This window comes from Microcaecilia unicolor, chromosome 1, assembly GCF_901765095.1.
Source record: "Microcaecilia unicolor chromosome 1, aMicUni1.1, whole genome shotgun sequence".
NCBI classification, from domain to species: Eukaryota; Metazoa; Chordata; class Amphibia; order Gymnophiona; family Siphonopidae; genus Microcaecilia; species Microcaecilia unicolor.
In genome coordinates, this window is record NC_044031.1 from 357632419 (window position 1) to 357650803 (window position 18385).

At 48.4% G+C, this 18385-nt stretch overlaps 1 protein-coding gene across 1 annotated transcript in view; it reads left to right on the top strand.

Annotated features, from left to right (window-relative positions):
* The first annotated feature begins 550 nt into the window (after nt 1-550).
* Nucleotides 551-18385, top strand: part of TGFBR1 (transforming growth factor beta receptor 1) — a 235963-nt gene continuing 218128 nt past the window's right edge. Inside the window, exon 1 of the mRNA XM_030209667.1 lies at nt 551-677. Within this exon, the coding sequence (XP_030065527.1) occupies nt 626-677 (52 nt within the window). The 5' untranslated portion in view covers nt 551-625. The remainder of the gene's footprint in view (nt 678-18385) is intronic.

The window sequence follows — 18385 nt, forward strand, 5'->3', positions numbered from 1 at the left end:
ATAAGCCATGAAAAAATGTTAGATCACCTAGGAGGCACTGACAGAGCCCCCTGCTGCTTTAGGACTTCGAGCACTGATCGGTTGCAGTTCGCCCCTGCCATAACTTTGTTTTAGCTCATTCTGAAAAACAAACCTGTTTACTGCCTGAACTCCTGACTGTACTATTAAAATAAGGTGAACCCTCCCCCCCAACTTTAAACTACGAAGAGAATCTGACAAAATTTCAGCAAACGGGGTCTGTAACAAAGCATGATATGGTTTTGTGTAAATCTTATTTTCGATTCACCAGTACAAAAGTATCATATCGTCGTGTAAAGAATCCAGATATTCTAGATTAACGTACATCTTGGAATTGCACCATCTATACAGTATAAACGCGAATTCTCCACACACCCACAACAAAACATTCAACCGCTATCTGAAAACAAACACCCCCAACACGGGAAGCATCTTTAGCTCTGTACTTAGTGACTGTTAGCCGAAGCTGTTCTGACGTCACACGACACAGCCCGGGTCGCAGCGAGACGCGAGAGCAGCTTGTTCTCGCGAGGGTCCGGATAAAGGGCATCACAGAGCGGGGTGATCGTGATGAAGAGAGCAGACGTGTAGGGAGACTGTAGAGGAGATGGAGCTTTTGTTGGTTTTCTTCTTAGCTGTGCTGATTCCAGGAGTGACTGGTAAGTGCTCCGTTGTAGTGGTGACGATATTTTTGTGCCTCCGGGTTTTCTTTCTCCAACATGGTGCGAGAGGGGTGGTTTTTTTTGGTCTTTTGTAGGTGGTGTAGTGGTAAGGTAGGGAGGAGCATAGCGGTCGCAGACTTTTTTTTGTTCTTGTTGTTGTACATAGGGGAAGGGGGCGCCTGATATACTAAAGACTATACTTTTCCGCGGGAAGATCAGTAAATGTTTAACTTTAAAATCTGTGGGAGAGAGTTCTCCCCGACCGCTGGTTGTTACTATGGAAGTCTCTGTTTTCCATTCCTAAATACTGTCCGGATCTTGTTAAATTGTGTGTAACAGAATCTCTGAGGGTTAGTTACGGTGAGAATGAGGTGGCTAGTGTAAGCCCTAATGTTTATTTGGGAGGCTCTTGAACATAGCGAGTCTGATCTATTATTTTTTCTGTTAGTATAAATTCTTTCTCCTAGTGGTCAAGTTTTGTCCATGTGGGATGCTGTCGTGATATTTGAGCAGCTGTTAGCAAGCTCAGTTTGTTTCACGCTTGATTGGTCCGATTGCTTTGGTTCAACCATGAATTGTACGAATTAACAACAAAATTTCATACACGATTACACAATTTCCGTAGGCGATTCTTTGTGCTGCCAGCCAATACTGTGGGTATACATCTGAGACTATATTTAACCATATCTCTGACCCCATGTGCAACTTTCTTCAAATCAGTCACCTTACTTTCAGATTCTTCCTACTTTCTTACTCATCTATATGTTACAATTTTGCCTTACCCTTCACTACCACTTGTAATGTTCTATTACATATTGTGTTGTCATTGCAAGTAGTATACCAAGTGGATGCTCTAAGCTGAAAAAATGTGTTTGCTCTGTGTCTGTGTGCAGGGTGGAAGGAGGCTGTAAAAAGGTGGATGCTAGGGCCCCCATCCCTCCATTCACACATAGCTATGTGTGGGTAGAGGGAGGGAGCCCTAGCATCCACCTTTTTACAGCTCCCTTCCTCCCTCCCTGCACACAGACACAGAGCAAACAAATTTTTTCAGCTTAGAGCATCCACTTCCCTTCCCTTCTAGTGCTATAACATCTGAGTCTGTCATACAGGATGGTGGGTACTATTTTTCTTAATGTTTTTTTTGGGGGGTGAGAGGGGTGACCACTGGGGGGATTAAGGGAGAGTAATTCCTGATTGCCTCCTGTTCCTGCAACAGTTGGGGGGGGGGGGGCGATGCCAGCCAGATGAAAGGGAAAGGGGGGTGGAGAGAGGAGGATGTGAAGCCATGTCTAAGGGGAAGAGGGGGTGGAGACAGCAAGGGAAAAGGGTGTTGGAGAGAGGAAGGAAAGCAATGGCAGGTGATTGGGTAAAGGGGGGTGGAGAAAGGAGTGAGAGTGATGCTAGATCTAAGGGAAACAAGAAGGGGAGGGAAGAGAAAGGTGGGATGCATGAGGGAGAAGAGATTGGGAAAAAGCTGGATCAGGGGAGGGGGAGAACGAGATGCAGTACTGTGAAGCGGGGGGGGGGGGGGTGGAGAGATACTGTCCCAGGGTTTGGAGTGCAGGAGAGAGGTAGAAAGAAGAGTGAAGAACATGGGAAGGGATGGGAACACAGAGAGCAAATGTTGAACATGGGGGAATAGGGCTAGAAACACAAAGGGGAGGGAGGAAAATCCTGGAGAAGGACCGCTGTTGGCTGCCGAGGGAACGTCTGGGAATGGAGTGGATACTGCACTGTTCACGGAAGAAAGAGTTTATAAAACAGCTGGAGAATCTGAAGGTGGACAAAGCTATGGGGCCAGATGGGATACATCCCAGGATACTGAAGGAGCTCAGAGAGGTCCTGGTGGGACCTCTTAAAGATTTATTTAATAGATCTTTAGAGACGGGAGAGGTTTTGCGAGATTGGAGACGGGCGGATGTGGTCCCTTTTCACAAAAGTGGAGACAGGGAAGAAGTGGGAAACTACAGACCGGTAAGTCTCACGTTGGTGGTAGGAAAAATAATGGAGTCGGTGCTGAAAGAAAGGATAGTTAACTTTCTAGAAGCCGATGGGTTACAGGACCTGAGGCAGCATGGCTTTACCAAAGGGAAATCCTGCCAAATGAATCTTATCGACTTCTTTGACTGGGTGACCAAAGAACTGGGTGAGGGACGTACGCTAGATGTAATCTACTTGGACTTCAGCAAAGCCTTTGATACAGTCCCCCACAGAAGAATCATGAATAAGCTGAAAGGGTTGAACTTAGGACCGAAAGTGGTGAACTGGATAAGAAACTGGTTGACCGACAGGTGGGAGAGGGTGGTGGTAAATGGAATCCGATCGGAGGAAAGGAAGGTGAGCAGTGGAGTTCTTCAGGGATCAGTGCTGGGGCCTATTCTGTTTAATATATTTGTGGGAGATATTGCTGAAGGGTTGGAAGGAAAGATGTGCCTTTTTGCGGATGACACGAAAATAGCCAATGGAGTGGATACCCTGGAGGGAGTAGAAACGATGAGAAGGGATCTCTGAATGTTAGAAGAATGGTCGAGGGTCTGGCAGTTAAAATTTAATTTCTATTACCAGAGGTGATACTTATCAATAGAGTATAAGTTCAAACATTATATACAAAAGTACTCCGTTACACCATCCTTATCTTCAATTTATTTATAATTACATTACATATACCTTAGTTGTCCTAATCCTTGGAACTCCCATTCACACGTCTTTCACTCCTGGCTCTCAACTCTCTCACTGTAAAAATCACTTTTATCACACTTATCATATAATGGCAGACTTCAATTACAATATATATACACTGTAAAAATACAGAGCCTATTGGCGTTGTTACTTCTTAATGTCTTCGCAGTCATAAATATGATCGTGTAACCGTCCAATGACTTGAAATAAGTTCAGCTGCTGTCTTTAAGTTCCAGTAACCGCACTTGTCAAACAGTTTAAGAGCTGGGTTCCAGGTAGAATCTTGTGACTTGGGAAAGGCTAGAAGTGTAGAGTGATACATTTGGGGTACGGAAACCCAAAAGAGAGATACCGGATAGGAGGGGAGAGATTAGTAAGCTCGACTCAGGAGAGAGACCTTTGGGTGTTGGTGTCTGAGGATCTAAAGGTGAAGAAACAAGGTGATGGCCGTGGCCAGAAGGATACTAGGCTGCGTAGAGAGGGGCATAACCAGCAGAAGAAAGGAGGTGTTGATGCCTCTCTACAAGTCGTTGGTGAGGCCCCACTTGGAGTATTGTGTTCAGTTTTGGAGGCAGTATTGTACTAAAGATGTAAAAAGACTGGAAGCGGTGCAAAGAAAAGCTACAAAAATGGTATGGGATTTGCGTTGCAAACCATACGAGGAAAGACTTGCTGACCTGAACATGTATACCTTGGAGGAAAGGAGAAACGGGTGATATGATACAGACGTTCAAATATTTGAAAGGTATTAATCCGCAAACGAACCTTTTTCGGAGACGGAAAGGCGGTAGAACTAGAGGACATGAATTGAGGTTGAAGGGAGGCAGACTCAGGACTAATGCCAGGAAGTATTTTTTCATGGAGAGGGTGGTGGATATGTGGAATGCCGTCCTGCGGGAGGTGGTGGAGATGAAAACGGTAATGGAATTCAAACAGGCGTGGGATAAACACAAAGGAATCCGGTTTAGAAGGAATGGTTCCATGGAATCTTAGCGGAGATTGGGTGGTGATGCCGGGTTTTGGGGAAACAAAACTGGAGCTGGGCAGACTTCTACGGTTTTGATCATGACTGAATAGATAGGGATGGGCTGGAGTGTAAATTTTAAGGGGCTTCGACGTTAGCTTCAGAACTTAGTACAAGAACAGTACTGGGCAGGCTTCTACTGTCTGTGCCCTGAGGAAGGCAAGGACAAATCAAACTCAGGCGTACATATAAAGTAACACATACCACGTAAAATAAGTTTATCTTGTTGGGCAGACTGGATGGAAAGTACAGGTTCTGCTGTCATTTACTATGTTACTATGCCATATTTTGTATTGTTACTTGAATATTTTTAATGCTGTAATTGCCTATGTTTGATCTAACTGTACACTGCCTTGAGTGAATTCCTTAAAAAAGGCGATAAATCCTAATAAAATAAATAAAATCTATCCAAGTCTTGTGAGCTATGAATATACAGGTTTTTTTTTTTTTTTTTTACAGAAATTTTAAGTAGCAATATTAGTTGTGATGGCATTTTTTTTTTTTTTTTTAGTTTGCTGGTCACTATTCAACGTTGTTATCCAGATAAGGAGTGTCAGTGCTCACTAACTCGATTAAGGTTCGGACGCCTAAGTTACCCTGTTAGTGGATTGAATATTGTCACTAACTGGATAACATTTTGGCTTTCTTTGCTGTACCTCTTTAGTGCCGCAGAATATTGCATAACCTCTTTAGTGCCACAGAATATTTAGTGCTGCTAAATATTTGTAAAACTGGAGTTCATGATCCCTTTAGCTGTGTTTATTGAATAAAATAGTGCGGAGGCTGTGTTAGAACATCTAAATGCACAGAAATATGGCTAAAGAAAAGCATAAGTACGTAAGCATTGCCATACTGGGACAGACCAAAGGTCCATCAAGCCTAGCATCCTGTTTCCAACAGTGGCCAATTCATGACACAAATACCTGGCAAGATCCCCAAAAAAGTACAAAACATTTTATGCTGCTTATCCCAGAAATATTTTCCCCCAAGTCCAATTTAATAATGGTCTATGGACTTTTCCTTTAGGAAGCTGTCCAAACCTTTTTTAAAACTCTGCTAAGCAAACCGCCTTTACCACATTTTCTGGCAATGAATTCCAGAGTTCAATTACACGTTGAGTGAAGAACAGTTTTCTCAGATTCATTTTAAATTTACTACTTTGGTAGCTTCATCACATTCTAGTATTTTTGGAAACTGTAAACAGACGCTTCATGTCTACTCGTCCCATTCCACTCATTATTTTATATATCTCTATCATATCTCCCCTCAGCCGTCTTTTCTTCAAGCTGAAGAGCCCCAGCTGCTTTAGCCTTTCCTCGTAGGGGAAGTTTTCCCATCCCCTTTATCACTTTCGTTGCCCTTCTCTGCACCTTTTCTAATTCTTCTATATCCTTTTTGAGATGTGGCGACCAGAATTGAACACAATATTTGAGGTGCGGTCGCACCATGGAGCGATACAAAGGCATTATAACATCCTCATTTTTGTTTTCCGTTCCTTTCCTAATAATACCTAACATTCTATTTGCTTTCTTAGCCGCAGCAGCACACTGAGCAGATGGTTTCAACATATCAACGATGACACCTAGATCCCTTTCTTGCTCGGTGATTCCTAACGTGGAACCTGGCATGACGTAGCTAAATTTCGGGTTCCTCTTTCCCACATGCATCACTTTGCACTTGCTCACATTAAACGTCATCTGCCATTCAGACGCCCAGTCTCGTAAGGTCCTCTTGTAATTTTTCACAATCCTCTTGCGATTTAATGACTTTGAATAACTTTGTGTTGTCAGCAAATTTAATTGCCTCACTAGTAACTCCCATCTCTAGGTCATTTATAAATATGTTAAAGAGCAGTTGTCCCAGCTCAGACCCATGGGAAACCCTACTAACTACCCTTCTCCATTGAGAATACTGACCATTTAACCCTACTCTCTGTTTTCTATCTTGTAACCAGTTTTTAATCCACAATAGAACACTACCTCCTATCCCATGACTCTCCAGTTTCCTCTGGAGTCTTTCATGAGGTACTTCGTCAAACGCCTTTTGAATATCCAGATACACAGTCAACCGGTTCACCTTTATCCACGTTTGTTCACCCCTTCAAAAAAAAATGTAATAGATTGGTGAGACAAGATTTTCCTTCACTAAATCCATGTTGGCTTTCTCATTAATCCATGCTTTTGAATAAACTCTGTAATTTTGTTCTTTATAATAGTCTCTACCATTTTGCCTAGCACCGACGTCAGGCTCAGAAGTCTGCAATTTCCCGGATCACATCTGGAACCTTTTTTTAAAAATCAGCATCAGCATTACATTGGTCACCGTCCAATCTTCTGTTACCATGCTCGATTTTAAGGATAAATTACATATTACTAACAATAGTTCCGCAAGTACATTTTTCAGTTCTGTCATTATTCCGGGATGAATACCATCCGGTCCAGGAGATTTGCTACTCTTCAATTTGTCAAATTGCCCCATGACATCTTTTAGGTCTATAGAGATTTCATACAGTTTCTCCGACTCATCAGCTTTGAATACCATTTCTGGTACCGCTATCTCTCCCAAATCTTCCTCAGTGAAGACCGAAGCAAAGAATTCAGTCAATCTCTCTGCTACGGCTTTGTCTTCCCTGATCGCCCCTTTTACCCTTTGGTCATCTAGCGGTCCAACCAATTCTTTTGCCCACTGAGCATAATCTGCAGTAAGGTCCGAGATACATAGTGGGCCTTGTGGCAGATAAAGTGTAACTACTGTGTTAATGCATGCTAACCAATAGTGAATAGCCCATGTAGGGTGGTATGCTTTTCTTTATTAGACTAGCTCAGACCGTGTCGAGTTTTCTTTAGGTGCCAGTGGCTGAGAGTCTCTCCCCATCCCCTTTATCTTCTGACATTGAGGAGCAGGGTAAGGAATTTCTTCTGACCTTTACCAAGCCTGTCTTCCCAATCCATGTCCAAAGGAAAAGAAAGCTTAGTAAATCAATCCCATAATGCATACTTGCAGGTAGCAGCCGCTTCCTCTCTCTTCCGCATACCACCCCATTATCACCCTTCTCTGTTTAAGATAGCCCACCAGTAAGCCATTCAGCTTCACACCCTGCTCTCCATGGGTAAAGATCTTCCTCTTCTCTACAATGGCTGCTGCACTATTCAAATCTGTGTGAGTCTGAGCTGCATGGCGCAGAAATTCTGTGATTTAGTCTTTGATTCTCAAATCTTGTGAGATTAGTATGAAAATTCCTGCACCACGTGTGTCAGACTCGTACAACCTATCGGTGTATTTAAAATGTTTGTTCTGGTGCCAGATGAAAATTTCTAGTCAGCACAGTGACCTGGTATGTGTTGAACCAGGTCTCTTGCCTAGCTTTTGTCTCTTGCCTAGCTTTTAAGAGCTACATAGGAATCTGGATTACTAAAGGTTCAATGTCAGAGTTGGTGTATGGTAATGAGAGAATTTTGAAGAATAAGATACGACACTGATGAAATTCTAGCAATGTTTAAGTATTTTTGATGTGCATTGGGAGAAGTTTGTATGCCAGGTTTACAAAGTTAGTGGTGCAGGTTGAAACAAGTTGACCATTCTGATGCAACTGGGCTTCTGATTCAGACAGTATAAGTTGAGTGTGTTGAAACTTTGCATTAAATTTTTATTGTATACTAGTGGAACCATGCCCGTTTCCTCAACAATGAAACGGGCCCTAGAAAGGCTGTCATGTAAGCTTTTTTTTTTTTCTCCCCTGCCTTCCCTTCCATGTCCAGTAATTCTTCCCTGCCCTCTCATCCATGTCCCGCGATTCTCTCCTCTACTGTCCTCCAATCCATGTCCATCAATTCTCCTCTGCCCTCCCCTCGATTTGTATCTGAATGTTCTCTGGCTGGCTGGCGCTGGCTTCCATTCCGTTCGTAACATCCCTCCTGACGTCAGCTCGCCTTCAGCGTTCCCTTCCCTCTCACTGTTCTCTGATGTCATTACGTCTTGACGTGAGGGGGAATGGAATGCAGGAGGCTGGCTGACGTCAGGAGATGTTCCAAACCCAGGCAGCCAGACATGGAATATTGGAGGTGCAAATTATTAATATAGGATATTTAGCTTTCTTAATACTTCATATAGCCTGTAGTAGTTAAAATTTTAGAGTAAATTCAATGTAAAAAAAAAAAAAAAGAAGCAAGGACTGTTAACTGCTCTAGGCTTAGTGCAGCTGGTTATTTCCCTTTTAGCACTGACTTCCCCCCCCCCCCCCCCTTTAAAATTTCCAATGGCAGACAATGAGGTAATACTATTTTTGTTACATTTGTACCCCGCGCTTTCCCACTCATGGCAGGCTCAATGCGGCTTACATGGGGCAATGGAGGGTTAAGTGACTTGCCCAGAGTCACAAGGAGCTGCCTGTGCCTGAAGTGGGAATCGAACTCAGTTCCCCAGGACCAAAGTCCACCACCCTAACCACTAGGCCACTCCTCCACTTCTAATGCAGGAAAGTGTGATAAACGTGCACTTGTTTTTATTACCCAGTTGGTGCTGAAAATTGTTGTAGTTTTTTTTTTTTTTTTTTTTTTTTTTAACTGTTATCTTTGTTCAGTATTAAACCAGTGTATAAACATTCCAACCAAACAATACCGGTACAAAAGCAACCAGACAAAAATACCCAATCCTTCCTTCCACCTCCTCGAGGGGCATGCACGCTAAATACAGATGAAACTTATTGTAACAGGTATACAAAAGGAAAATAGTAAAGCACAACCACGGAAATCAGTAGTCATCCAAGGGAGAACACCAGTCAACCCCAATCTCCATCAGTTCTGAAGGACCAGAGGCACAGGGTTCCACTCCTGCTCCTATTGCTGTTTCTTCCCTTGCATAGAGGACATGATCTTATGCCTCCTCAATTTAGCAGCCCTCCAGGAGTAGACCTCTGTCATTTTAGCTGCCAGAAGCAACAGTAGCACTAAGCAGGCCCTCTCACAAAGTTGAAAGTCTACATCAAGAATCCCCATCAGGCAGAACTCTGGACTTGCTCTCCAATTTAGGCCAGTCCACTGAGTAATATACACTCGACTACTGTCCCAAAATAATTGTGTATATGAGGGCATCATCACATGTGCTCATAATCTCCTCTCATACTACAGTCTTGCCAACATCTCAGATTTTTTACCCTGAGAGACTCATTCTTGTTGAAGGGGAGTCTAGTAAAGGCATTGGGTAAATTTGTTTGCATCTGTTTGAACGCAGCTGCACTTGTGGGTATATACGGTAGATGTGCCCTTTGCCAGTAGGCATCCTCTTTAACTTTCCCCAAACCAATCTTCCCACACAGCAGTATGAGATGAACTGGCAGGACAGTGCAGCAGAAGCAAAATAGCATATATAATTTCCTGGTTTCCCCCATCTTTAAAGAGGGCCACCTCCAAGTCAGTAGGCAGTAGGTGTAAATTAGTGATTGCATCCTGCCCTGTATCAGCTCTCACAGTTGGAAATACTGAAAAGTCCTTACAGTGAGTGGAGGAGTGGCCTAGTGGTTAGGGTGGTGGACTTTGGTCCTGAGGAACTGAGTTCGATTCCCACTTCAGGCACAGGCAGCTCCTTGTGACTCTGGGCAAGTCACTTAACCCTCCATTGCCCCAGGTACAAATAAGTACCTGTATATAATATGTAAGCCGCATTGAGCCTGCCATAAGTGGGAAAGCGCGGGGTACAAATGTAACAAAAAAAAACAGTAAGTAAAACCAACAGCTTCCATAGCCTGTAACAATCTCCAGAGGACCTTACGAGACTGGACGTCTAAATGGCAGATGTTTAATGTGCGCAAGTGCAAAGTGATGCATGTGGGAAAGAGGAACCCGTATTATAGCTACGTAATGCAAGGTTCCACGTTAGGCGTCGCCAATCACTCCATGGTGCGACCGCACCTCAAATATTGTGTTCAATTCTGGTCACCGCATCTCAAAATAAATATAGTGGAATTAGAAAAGGTACCGAGAAGGGCGACAAAAATGATAAAGGGGGTGGGACAACGTCCCTATGAGGAATGCTGAAGTGTCTAGGGCTCTTCAGCTTGGAGAAGAGACGACTGAGGGGAGATATGAATTGAGGTCTATAAAATAACGAGTGGAGTGGAATGGGTAGACGTGAATCGTTCGTTTACTCTTTCCAAAAATACAAGGCCTAGGGGCATGTGATGTAGCTATAAAGAATTTTTCTTCATGCAGCATGTAATTAAACTTTGGAATTTGTTGCCAGAGAATGTGGTGGCAGGGTTTAAAAAAAAAGGTTTGGATGGCTTTCTAAAGGAAAAGACCATAGATCATTATTAAAATGACTTGGGGAAAATCCACTTCTTCCTTAGCAGCAGATGAATCCATTAACTGATGGGTTGTATCCGCCTACCAGCAGGTGGAGATAGAGAATACTGAAAAACCATAGTGCCTCTTGGACGGCTAGCCCCATCTGCCTTCAGTATTTCTCTATCTCCCAGCAGGTGTGGACGTAGCTTGATCAGCTCCTGGATTTATGCCTGGGGTGGCTTATGTGCTTTGCCAGTTGAGCAGGGGTGTTGTGGCTGGTGGTGCCCACTTTAAAGGCATATAGGTTTGCCCTTTCCCTGCCATACCCATTCCCCCCGCCTCCCGGAGTCCCTCTGTTGCTGCCTGCCTCCAACTTTCCTCACAGCGTTTGGGGGGGGGAAAAAAAAGAGCGTGCTTTTACTGCGTGGCTGTTCTGAGGCTTTTTCCAGTGATTCTGGTTCTGTGCAGCTTGACCGGAGCTCATTGACTCGGTCCTCTGAGGTGAGAGTGGTGCCCAGCTCCTCCTCCAGGGAGGTCCTGCAGATGCCATTCCAATCGGGGTAAGTTTTGGCGCAAAGCCGCCATTTTATTGCTATATTCCCGTCCTGTCGGACGATGGCTGCTGAAGGAGTTAAGCGCTGCTCCCGTTGTGGTAAACGCAGATCAGCAGCGGTTCTGTGTAAAACGTGCTCCTTCCAGCAGGTGGAGATAGAGAGCAATCCTTTTGCCTCTCTATATGTGGTCATGTGCTGCCGGAAACTCCTCAGTATGTTCTCTATCTCAGCAGGTGGTGGTCACACACAGCAGCAGCTCTGGCTAGGTCTCCAAGCCTAATTTTTAGGTTTTGTTGAGTACCTGGGGTTGAGGGCTGCTCTTGAGCAAGTGCAAACCTGGTGGTGCCAGGTCCCTCCTTTTCTCCCCCCTCCCGCTGGCTCCGTTTAAAAAAAAAAAAAAATTTTTTTGGACGTCCTTAAGGGCGTTTATTTCAACGTTTATTGCAGCTGCTCACTGGGACACCAGTTCGTTACAGCTCGGAGCGAGAAGCAGGTAATTTTACCTTTTTATAGCGGGCAGGGGGTTCCCCGTTCGGTCTCCACGTGGCTTACGGCGTCGGAGGGCGAGGGCGCGAGGATTCGCTCCCCGGACCGCGTGGGTGCGTCTAGCGGGGATGCGGGGATTTCAAAACCTGAATCGCCTTTGTTAAGCATCAGTTTGGAGACGAGTCAGTGTCCCGGTTCTTCCTCCGGTGCGGCGGTTTTTCCCGCCATAAGCGCCCATCCCCCGCTGCTCGCCCACTCCATGTTGGCCGGCCACTCTGCTGGGACGGCTTCTTCTTGGGCTGCCCTCGAACTGGGAGACGTTAATACTATGGTCGCCCTTGATTCGGGCGACGGTAAGAAAGCGGCCAAGTTAAGCGCCCTTCTTCCCGCGCGGCTCCTTCTCGGAGTTTCACACCGGACGTCATTTTGGATGTGCAGCACGTTTCTCCCCCGCTCTTGCGAGCGCCGGTTGAGGGTGCGGCTAGGGCCGTGGCCCAAGCTGCAGAAGTGCACAGTTCAGGGGGGATTCTCTGAGTTCATTTTGCTGCTGCATCAGGCTTTTCTTATGCAAAACGCTGCCCCTGCCCCCCCTGTCTGATAAAGGGGTTGAGGCCTCCGGAAGCAAACGCCCTCGGGTGGATTTCCAGGCCCTAGAGGACTCTGTCTCCTCTGATGTAGATGAGGGCAGCGTATCTCCCAATGGTCCTTTGGGGATTCCTTGGAGGAGACGGATTCCCGCTCGGCTGGAGCGGATGACCTCTCTGCAGCGCGGATCTTTCGCTCAGAGGATTTGCCCAACCTGTTAGTGCAGGCCATGAGCATTTTGAAGACTTCCTCTCCGGAGGATGTCTCTCCCTCAGCCTCTGTTGGCTCCGCCATTATGCTGGGGACGAAGCGCCCGCCTAGAACCTTCCACGTGCATGAGGCCATTCGCACCTTGATTTCGGCTCAATGGGATGTCCCAGAAGCGAGCCTCAAAGTGGCTAGGGCTATGTCCCGCCTCTATCCTCTGCCTGAAGGTGAACGGGAGGCCTTTCTTTGGCCTACCGTGGATTCTTTAATCACTGCGGTGACTAAGAAAACGGCGTTGCCGGTGGAAGGTGGCACGGCCCTAAAGGACGCCCAAGACAGAAGATTGGAGGCGGCCTTAAGGTCGTCCTTCGAGGCGGCTGCTTTAAGTTTGCAGGCCTCAGTTTGCGGCTCCTATGTGGCCAGGGCGTGCCTGACGATTGTGCAGCGGGCTTCCCCCTCGGATCCTTCCTTGAGGGCTGATTGGCCGGCCCTGGAATCGAGCTTGGCTTATTTGGCAGACTTGCTGTACGATGTCTTGAGAGCCTCAGCTAAAGGTATGGCTCAGACAGTCTCTGCGCGGCGGTGGCTTTGGCTGAAGCATTGGTCTGCGGACCACGCCTCTACGTCTCGCCTGGCTAAGTTGCCTTTTAAAGGCAAGCTGCTTTTTGGGGTCGAGCTGGACAAAATTGTGACCGATCTCGGCACGTCTAAGGGCAAGAGGTTACCAGAGGTCAGGGCTCGGGCCAGTGGTGCTCGCTCCAGTAACTCCAAAGGACGGTTTCAGGAAGCCCGTCGGTATCGCCGGGCAAGTCGGGCTCCTCTGCCCCCTCTTCCTTCAAGAGGAACTTCTCCCCCAAGCAGCATTCCTTTCGCAGAGACCGCCGTCCCGGAGGTGCGTCCTCCGGTCCTCCCCCAGGGTCTCGTACCCAATGACGGGGCCCTGGTCCATGGCCCAGTGCAGTTTGGAGGACGCCTGTCCTCGTTTCTGGGTGAGTGGACCAGGGTAACTTCAGATGCTTGGGTGCTGGAAGTCATCAGAGACGGCTACAAGCTAGAGTTCTGCCGACCCTTAAGAGACGGGTTTGTACACTCTCCCTGCAAGTCTCCGGTCAAAGCTGTGGCAGTGCAGCAGACTTTGGACAATCTGATCCGCCTGGGTGTGGTCGTTCCGGTGCCAGAAGATCAGCTTGGCAAGGGACGTTACTCCATTTACTTTGTGGTACCAAAGAAAGGAGGTTCTGTATGGCCTATCCTCGACCTCAAAGGGGTCAATCGGGCCTTGAAAGTTCGGCACTTCCGAATGGAGACTCTCCGCTCTGTTATAGCGGCAGTGAAGGCAGGGGAGTTCCTGGCATCCTTGGACATCAAGGAAGCTTACCTGCATATTCCCATCTGGCCGCCTCATCAATGCTTTCTGCGTTTTGCAGTCCTGGGCCGACACTTCCAGTTCAGAGCCCTCCTGTTCGGGTTGGCTACTGCTCCGCGGACCTTCTCCAAAGTAATGGTGGTCATCGCGGCCTTCCTACGAAAGGAAGGAGTACAAGTCCATTCTTATCTGGACGACTGGTTGATCCGAGCCCCTTCTTATGGAGAGTGCGGCAGAGCTGTAGACCGGGTGATTGCTCTTCTGAGCTCCCTGGGGTGGATCATCAACTGGGAGAAAAGCCAGCTGCGCCCGACTCAGTCCCTGGAATATCTGGGAGTTCGTTTCGACACCCAAGTGGGCAGAGTGTTCCTGCCGGACAATCGAATTGTCAAGCTTCAGGCTCAGGTGGACCAGTTCCTAGTAGCCTCTCCTCTTCGGGCATGGGACTATGTGCAGCTGTTGGGCTCTATGACGGCCACGATGGAAGTAGTGCCCTGGGCCAGGGCTCATATGAGACCACTACAACTCTCTCTGCTGCAGCGCTGGACTCCAGTGTTGGAGGATTACGCTGTGCGCCTTCCCTTGGACCTAGCGGTGCGCAAGGCGCTGAGCTGGTGGCTGGGGACAGACAAGTTGTCCGCAGGGATGCCTCTTTTGACCCCGGAGTGGGTTGTCGTCACGACGGACGCCTCTTTGACGGGCTGGGGAGCCCATTGCTTGGGAAGGACAGCGCAGGGGCTCTGGTCTCCTGCAGAGGCAAAGTGGTCTATCAACCTCCTGGAACTCGGAGCCATTCGGTTGGCGCTTTTGGAGTTTCTCCCAGTACTGGAGTTGAAGCCAGTACGGGTCCTGTCGGACAATGCCATGGCTGTGGCCTATGTCAATCGCCGGGGAGGTACCAAGAGCGCCCCTCTAGCCAAGGAAGCCATGAATCTATGCCAGTGGGCGGAAGCGAACCTGGAACAGCTGTCGGCGGCCCACATTGCTGGAGTCATGAATGTCAAGGCGGACTTTCTCAGTCGCCATACCTTGGATCCCGGAGAGTGGCAGCTATCGGCTCAGGCGTTCTTGGACATCACGAAGCGCTGGGGCCAGCCGAGCCTAGATCTGATGGCGTCATTGGCCAATTGCCAAGTGCCGCACTTTTTCAGCAGAGGACGGGACCCTCGATCTCTGGGAGTAGATGCTCTTCTCCAACAGTGGCCGACTCAGGAGCTTCTCTATGTGTTCCCGCCCTGGCCCATGTTGGGCAGGGTGCTAGACCGGGTGGCAAAGCATCCGGGCCGGGTAATCCTGGTGGGTCCGGACTGGCCCAGACGTCCCTGGTATGCGGACTTGATCAGGCTCTCAGTGGACGGACCTCTGCAACTGCCAGCGGAGCAGGGCCTATTGCATCAGGGTCCCGTGGTGATGGAGGATCCCTCCCCCTTTGGTCTTACGGCCTGGCTATTGAGCGGCAGCTTCTGAGGAAGAAAGGCTTCTCAGACAAGGTCATCGCCACTATGCTGAGAGCGAGGAAGCGCTCTACTTCTACTGCTTATGCCAGGGTTTGGCGTACCTTTGCATCGTGGTGTGAGGCAGGCTCCCTTTCTCCCTTCACTGCTCCAATTTCTTCAGTGTTGGCAGTCCTGCAAGAAGGTCTGGAGAAAGGCCTGTCGCTCAGTTCCCTTAAAGTCCAGGTAGCGGCTCTGGCTTGCTTCAGGGGCCGCCTGAAGGGTGCTTCCCTGGCTTCGCAGCCAGATGTGGTGCGCTTTCTCAAGGGAGTTAATCACCTGCGCCCTCCTGTGCACTCAGTGGTACCTGCATGGCATCTCAATCTAGTGCTAAGAGCCTTGCAGAAGCCGCCTTTTGAACCCTTGTCGAGGGCATCTCTGAAAAACCTGACGTTGAAAGCAGTCTTTTTGGTGGCTATCACTTCAGCCAGAAGAGTTTCCGAGCTCCAGGCGCTATCATGTCGAGAGCCCTTTCTGCAGTTCACTGAGGCAGGAGTGTCTATTCGCACAGTGCCTTCCTTCCTGCCCAAGATTGTTTCTCACTTCCATGTGAATCAGCAGCTCTGTCTCCCATCCTTTCGTAGGGAGGACTACCCAGAGGAGTACTCTGCTCTCAAATATCTAGATGTGAGACGAGTCATCATCAGATACTTGGAAGTGACCAATGATTTCTGGATGTCGGATCATCTGTTTGTCCTGTTTGCAGGTCCTCGTAAGGGTCTGCAGGCTGCTAAGCCTACAGTGGCAAGATGGGTCAAGGAAGCCATTGCAGCGTCTTATGTGGCCGCGGGGAAGGTGCCGCCTATCCGGCTGAAGGCTCACTCCACTAGAGCTCAGGCGGCCTCGATGGCGGAGGCCGGGTCCGTCTCCTTGGAAGAGATTTGCAAGGCGGCAACTTGGGCATCGGCTCATACCTTCTCCAGGCATTACCGCTTGACTGTGACTGCTCGGGCGGAGGCCCGGTTTGGAGCTTCAGTGTTGCGGTCAGGGATTTCTATGTCCCGCCCTGGGTGAGTACTGCTTCGGTACATCCCACCAGTCTATGGATTGATCAGCATGATGATATGGAAGGTAAGATTATGTATCATACCTGATAATTTTCTTTCCATTAATCATAGCTGATCAATCCATAGTTCCTCCCAGATATCTGTACTGTTTTTATTGTGGTTGCATTTCAGGTTCAAGTTTAGTCTTCAGTTCCTGTTCAGGAGGACTTTGTGTTCAAGTTTTTTTCAATTGAATTCTTTAGGAGTTGAGACGATTTTGTGTTAGTGAGCTGCTGCATTCCTCTCCCCTCCGTTTTACGGGGCTGGATTGAGACCTAAATTCTGCTAGCGCTCCCTCCCGCTTCGTGCGGCTGTAGGGCAGCTTTGTACCCCTCCCGCTTCGGCGGTGTTAGGGTCAGTCAGCTCCTTCTGCGGTTGCGGTTGCAGGATAAGTCAGATCCCCCCCCCCGCATCGGCGGGTGTGGTGTCCCTCCCCCGCTCCGCGGGGATGAGCTGGACGGATTCCCCTCCCCCACTTGTGTGGGGATGAGCTGGGTTAATTCCCCTCCCCCGTTTCGGCGGTGGTGAGCTGGGCAGAGTGTCCCTTTGTGGGTGTAATTCTCTAAGTGCTGAGTCCTGCGGATGGAGCTTTGATATCGACATACTGAGGAGTTTCCGGCAGCACATGACCACATATAGAGAGGCAAAAGGATTGCTCTCTATCTCCACCTGCTGGTAGATGGACACAACCCACCAGTCTATGGATTGATAAGCTATGATTAATGGAAAGAAAATTATCAGATACATAATTTTACCTTAGACGCTCACACTAGTATGAGCATGGCGAGCGATGTTTCTTCCCGCTCGATGGAGCTGGCAGCGGGCACCATTTTAGAAGCGCCGCATGCCTCGACCACGCGGTTGCAGAGGAGTCTGAGTGCAGGGGATGCCTCGTTTAGAGGCTGCCAGAGGAGCTCCTACATCAGTTTCTCCTAATTCTCCCCTGAGTTTGTGCTTTTAATGCATAAGGCTTTCATGCTGAAAAGAGCTCTGCCGCAAGTGTCTGACACTGCGTTGCATCCTGGCTTCCCTCCAGGTGTTGATGCTCCGGTGATGGCTTCAGAGGTTATTTCCTCCCCTGAGCGTTGGAAACATGCTAAACATAGACGGGTAAATTCCCCGTTTTAAAGGTGGCGCATATCCTTCCCCCCCCCCCCCCCCCCCCCCCCCCGTGGTCGGGCTGTGGAGAGTCTGAGGGATCTAGTGGGCCCTCAGGGATGGATAATCCAGAGGAGGGTGCCTGTTTGCCACTGGATTTGGATGATCCCAGTGCGGTCCGGATTTTCCACCGTGACAAGCTGCCAGCTCTCATTACTGATGCCTTGCAGGCCCTCTCGATTGATGATCCTGCTGAAGGCGAGGCCTCCTCTGTTAATCTTAGGATGGTGAATACTAAGAAGCCTACTTGGGCCTTTCCGGTGCATGACTCCATCCAAGAGCTTATTTCTGCTCAATGGTCTGACCCCGATGGGCCTTTGAAAGTGGCCATGGCTATGGGTCAGCTTTACCCTCTGCGTGAGGAGCACATGGCCCCTCTGGGGATGCTTAAAGTGGATGCGTTGGTCACGGCGGTGACAAAAAAGACCACTCTCCCAGTAGAGGGAGGGGTCGCTTTGATAGACATGCAGGACCGGCGGCTGGAGCCCGCACTGAAGTGGTCCTTTGAAATTGCGGGCCTTGCCTTGAGGGCGTCTGTTTGCAGTTCCTATGCAGCCCGGGCATGTCTTTCCTGGCTACAGCAGGCGGTGGACCAGCCCGCCGATGGTGCGGGCCCCCTTTCTGAGGTTGCCCCACGGATGGAGTTGGCCCTGTCATTTTTGGCTGATGCCCTTTATGATCTGGTCAGAGCTTCTTCTAAACAGATGTCTGTGGCGGTGTCTGCCCATCGCCTTCTTTGGCTGCGGCATTGGGAGGTTGACATGGCTTCTTAGCAAAGGCTGGTGAGGCTACCCTTTCAGGGCCTCCTGTTGTTTGGAGAGGAATT